Source organism: Propithecus coquereli, unplaced genomic scaffold, assembly GCF_000956105.1.
Source record: "Propithecus coquereli isolate 6110/MARCELLA unplaced genomic scaffold, Pcoq_1.0 Scaffold145, whole genome shotgun sequence".
Classification (NCBI taxonomy): domain Eukaryota; kingdom Metazoa; phylum Chordata; class Mammalia; order Primates; family Indriidae; genus Propithecus; species Propithecus coquereli.
The window spans coordinates 356,632-362,452 of record NW_012138858.1 but is presented as its reverse complement, the minus strand read 5'-3'; the positions used below and the strand labels follow the sequence as shown (position 1 = coordinate 362,452).

At 37.0% G+C, this 5,821-nt stretch overlaps 1 protein-coding gene across 1 annotated transcript in view; it reads left to right on the top strand.

The window, feature by feature from the left end:
• Nucleotides 1-5,821, top strand: part of CPSF3 (cleavage and polyadenylation specific factor 3, 73kDa) — a 64,487-nt gene that overhangs the window by 19,934 nt on the left and 38,732 nt on the right. The window contains exons 5-7 of the mRNA XM_012639942.1: nucleotides 1,059-1,236; nucleotides 2,469-2,558; nucleotides 4,593-4,793. Of these exons, the coding sequence (XP_012495396.1) occupies nucleotides 1,059-1,236; nucleotides 2,469-2,558; nucleotides 4,593-4,793 (469 nt within the window). The remainder of the gene's footprint in view (nucleotides 1-1,058; nucleotides 1,237-2,468; nucleotides 2,559-4,592; nucleotides 4,794-5,821) is intronic.

The window sequence follows — 5,821 nt, the reverse complement described above, 5'->3', positions numbered from 1 at the left end:
TTGTGTGAGCTTTAAAGTATGATAGAAACACTCTAACTAGCATTTCACAATTTTTTTAAAATTTGAAACCAAATACATTATGCAGCATTATATACTGAATTCTTATTTTGGATTATTTGATCAGAGAAAATTGATTGTCTTAAATTAAAAAGTTCCCTGGGGGAGTTCTTATCAGTTCTAAGAGGAACATCTACTCCTCTAACAAAAAGTTTAGAGCATCTTTGAGATACCTACAACATAAATTATTAACTTTCAGAAGTTGACTACTTGATATGTATATTCTGAGAGTAGCTAAAATACTATTTTTTATTCTTCATATGTAAATAGGATTAGAAAAGTTATACTTACTAATATTAACACTAGTTAAGACTTAGATAATGCTTATCACACACGAGGCACAGTCCTCAGTTCTTAATATATATTAACCCACTTAATCTAAACACCAAGTCATGATATAGGTTCTATGATAAATTCCATTTTACAGATGATGAAACTGAGGCACAGAAAGTTAGGTTATTTGCCTAAAATGGTCACAGTAAGAGACAACTGGGATTTGAATGCAAACAATATGGCTCCAGAGTCTATATCCTTAACCACTATTCTCTCTTGCTTTTTAGGAATTACATTAACATAATTTTCAGGAGAAAAGTTATGCTAGACTTTGTATAAAAATCTACTCACATCCCAGTATGAGAAATCTCTGCCACAATTCAATGTATATGAGTGTGTTATATCTCTCAGGAGTGTTGGGGCAGAGAAAAACGTTGAGAAATACTATTAGAGTATTTTGTACTAATTTACTGTGTGTATTACTTAAAATTGAGAGTACGTTTAACTTAGTGTCTTAATTTACTGTGTGCTTTGCTTAAAATCAAGTTTTGTAGCTATTCACTCAAAAAAATAGACAGAATGTCTGAGTGATTTTAAATAGCACGATTCATACAGTATATTTTTAACAAATATCTTCATGGATGTCATCCACAGAAAATTTCTTTGCATTCAAAGACTTAAAAAAATCTTATTCTTAATTCCTTTTGCTGTCATCTTTCAAAATTTAGTAACATATCAGCGGACGACATGCTGTATACTGAGACAGATTTGGAGGAAAGTATGGACAAGATTGAAACTATCAACTTTCATGAAGTTAAGGAAGTTGCAGGAATCAAGTTTTGGTGTTACCACGCAGGCCATGTCCTGGGAGCCGCCATGTTTATGATTGAGATCGCGGGTGTGAAGGTACCCTTTCCTCTGGCTCTGGTACTTTTCTCCCCAAGAGAAATCAGTGCAGAGCTTTGTGCCATCAAGGAATATTAAAAAAAAATTCCTAAGACTTGCAAAGTGTCAAAACACTGAAACATAAGATAAAAATAAAGTTGATATTTTTTCCTTTTAAATATCCTAATTCCTACCTCTATTATAATACTTTCTATATCAAGATAGAGAAAAGAGTAAAACAAGCATCTCAGAATAGGTTCCCTGACACCCCACAGGATTAATTCCTTTTCAGTGTCCTTTAGAAAACCTATTAGGAAAGAGCTGTCTTTGTGGCTGCATCCATTTAAAATTAAAGCACAATTTAGTATTCATGTCCTCCTGATGGCTTAATATTCACAGATAAGCCCCTGAGCAGAGTGGGCTGCAAGAGTGAGGGAGATTAATTAGGAAAGATCTTTGTAGCCATCCTTGATAGAAAAGCAGAATGGAAGTCTGGAACTTCTGAACATATGGGTGGACTAATAGAGCAGGTTCCTCGACTCTAGAGCAGCAGTTCTGAACTCTGGCTGCACATTTGAATCACTTAGGGAGCTTTTAAAGAAATATCTATTGAATCAGGTCTGGAGGTGTAGCTTGGCCTTTTTCTTTTTGAGTTTTCTAGGTGATTCTAGTGTGCAGCTAGAGTTGAGAACCAATACTCTAGTGTAATATTGTCCTGAATATTTTGCAGCTGCTCATACATTTGAAACTTTTACACATGGAATTGTATAGTTTATCACTAAACTATAATTCTTGCAATTTGCTCCAAGGCACAAAAAATAAGCAGGAAATAGTATGAATGCAGATCTGAATTTTCATTTGGAATTTGATGCATATTCTCTTGTGATTTTGTCTCCCATTTAGACAGTGCTCCTATGTACCGCAGTAAATTCCTTTCCTTATCTGCATGCCCTTTTTCTCTAAGAAGTTCAGAGCACTTCTGAAGTTTCTTAGTAATACATAGGTTATTTTTGTGGGATAATTCTGGGAATATATTATTCCCATTTATTAGATTAAATAATGGAAACACTGGATGGTTTAGTGACTTACCTAAGTTATACATTTTGAATTAGATACAAGCATTGCATCTAAGTTTAATCAGTTTTAGGCAATTTTTTTTAAATTGTGCTTTTAGATTTTATGAGCTTAATCTATTCACTAGCAAAGTGAAGCCTTCTCCCAGTCCTGACTTTCTCGCTTTATCTTTTTCATAGCTTTTGTACACAGGTGATTTCTCAAGACAAGAAGATAGGCACTTAATGGCAGCGGAAATTCCTAATATTAAACCTGACATTCTTATCATTGTAAGTATTAATGTACTGTATTGTAATTAATGTAATGTGAGCAGAATTTTTTCTAGTGGAAAAAATATTTTGATCTTACTTTCATAATATGTTATTAGATATAAATTTATTGGGGTTTTTTTAGTTTTTTTTTCTGAGACAGGCTCTCGCTCTGTTGCCCAGGCTGACATGCAGTGGCATGATCATAGCTCACAGCAACCTCCAACTCCCAAGCTCAAGCAGTCCTTCCACCTCGGCCTCCCAAGTAGCTGGGACTACAGGCGGATACCACCACACCTAGCTAATTTTTAAAAATTTTGTAGAGATCGTCTCACTATGTTGCCCAAGATAGTCTTGAACTCCTGGCCTCAAGCGATCCGCCTGCCTCAGTTTCCCAAAGTGCTGAGATTACAGACATGAGCCACCGTCCCTAGCTGAGATTCATTTTTTTTTAATCCTCAGAAAGTCGTTATTTTCATGGTAACAGACTTTAGAGCAGTGCTTCTTAAACTTTAATGTGCTTGGCCGGGCGCGGTGGCTCACGCCTGTAATCCTAGCTCTCTGGGAGGCCGAGGCGGGCGGATTGTTTGCGCTCAGGAGTTCGATACCAGCCTGAGCAAGAGCGAGACCCCGTCTCTACTAAAATTAGAAAGAAATTAATTGGATAACTAAAAATATATAGAAAAAATTAGCCGGGCATGGTGGCACATGTCTGTAATCCCAGCTACTCGGGAGGCTGAGGCAGGAGGATTGCTTGAGCCCAGGAGTTTGAAGTTTCTGTGAGCTAGGCTGACGCCACGGCACTCTAGCCCGGGCAACACAGTGAGACTCTGTCTCAAAAAAAAAAAAAAAAACTTTAATGTGCTTATGAATCATGTAATGATGTTGTTAAAATACAGATTCTGATTCAGTAATCCTCGACTGGGGCTTGAGATTCTGCAGTTCTAGTAAGGTCCCAGGGAATGCCAGTGCTGCCTGTCAGTGGACCATACATAGTAAGGCTTTAAGGGATACTCCTAAACAGAAGTGTAAGAAAAAATATTTCTGATTTAAAAACTGACTTATCAGAGGTAGGAGAAATATCCTTCCCTACCATCTGCCGTGGAAAGCAAAATGGTTAAAAAAAATAATGGCAGAGAGATAGGAACACTCATACACTGCTGGTGGGACTGCAAACTAGTGTAACCTCTGTGGAGAGCAATATGGAGATACCTTAAAGAGATACAAGTAGAAGTACCATTCGATCCAGCAATCCCATTACTGGGCATCTACCCAAAAGAACAAATGATACTCTATAAGAAAGACACCTGCACCCGAATGTTTATAGCAGCACAATTCAGAATTGCAAAGATGTAGAAACAACCCAGTGTCCATCAATACATGAGTGGATTAATAAAATGTGGTGTATGTATACCATGGAGTACTATTCAGCTTTAAGAAACAATGGTGATATAGCACCTCTTGTATACTCCTGGATAGAGTTGGAATGCATTCTACTAAGTGAAGTATCCCAAGAATGGAAAGACAAGCACCACATGTACTCACCATCAAATTGGTATTAACTGATTAACATACAAGTGTACATATAAGAACAACATCTATTGGATGTCGGGCAGGGGGGAGGGAGGGAGGAGGAGGGGACGGGTATTTGCATACACAAAGAGTGCAGTGCGCACCATCGAAGGGATGGACACGCTTGAAACTTGGACTTGGGGGGGAGGGCGGAGGCAAGGGCAACATACGTAACCTAAACATCTGTACCCCCATAATATGCTGAAATAAAAAAAAAGAAAAGAAAAAAATATAATGACATAGGGGAGAAGATACATTTTTGACTATTTCTTGATTCCATTTTCTAAAAAGTTCTTATTACTTAGATCTGAATTCTAGCACTCTTGTTTGCTCTTCTTTCCAATTAATATAATAATATGTGTTCAAGTAAATGGCATGTTAATGGAGAAACGAATTACTCTGCATCAGCATTTCATTGTTGTTAAACTTTTACATTGTTTGGGATCATCGGTCTTAGTCTCACACTTCTGACATGTTATTTAGGAATCTACTTACGGGACCCACATCCATGAGAAACGTGAAGAGCGAGAAGCGAGATTCTGTAACACTGTCCACGATATTGTAAATAGAGGGGGCAGAGGTCTTATTCCTGTCTTTGCTCTTGGAAGGGCTCAGGAGCTGCTCTTGATTCTGGGTATGCTATTTCCTTTTTATTGTTTTATCAAGATGATAACATGGCCTTGGGTAAGTCATTCCCCTTTCTGGGCTTCAGTTTCTTCATTTAAAAATAGGGATTTGTTGCTAGTAAGAGCACAGAGAAGCAGCAACTCTCATACACTGCTGCTGGTTATATAAGTTGATGTATTTTTCCGGTTATTCTCAGCATCAGAAGTCTTAAAATATGCACACTCTTTAAGCAGCAGTTCCACTTCTGGGAAATAGTGAGATGTATATAAAATTTTATCAGTAAATCTAACCCAGCAGTAGGCAAAAAAAAAAAAAATTATCAGTAAAAATATTCATCATTTTAGTATTTTTAAAGAAATATGTCAGTATATATCACATTGTAGGAAAAAATCATATTACAAATGAGTAATTACATACTTTAACATAATCTGTTAAGGGGACCAAAAAAGTAGGGTTCAAAATTATATATACTCTGATTCTAGTTAGGTAAAAAATATACACACAAATGATTAGAAAGATATTAAATCTGCATATTGGGAAAGTAGATGATTTCTTTTTTGTATTCTGTTTTTCTCCATTTTCCAAATACTTCAGTGAACATATGTAACTTTTTGTAATGAGAGGAAGAAAAGGTGTCACTTTTTAGCCTCATTTGAACTTAATGATCCCTTCTAACTCACATTCTATGGTTCTGTTTGGGGAAGGCATTCTTAAAGAGTAAATGAAGGTGCCTCGTGTGTATAGAGCCTTGATGTGCAGAACTAGGAATGATTGCCTCCTAAGCTCGTATTCTCAGTTCTGCAGTCTCTGTGATGATAAGGGTAAATAGAATTGCTGTTACCCTGAAAAGGAAAACAAGCAAGGGAAGATGGAATAAATGGCCCCAGATCAAAAGCAAATCTATAACAGAGAAATGACTTTCTGGAAGCTAAATTTTCTAAATCCTAATCCAGTCAAGTCTTTTTTTTTTTTTTGAGACAACGTCTCACTCTGTTGCCCTGGCTAGAGTGAGTGTCGTGGCGTCAGCCTAGCTCACAGCAACCTCAAACTCCTGGGCTCAAGCGATCCTACTGCCTCAGCCTCCC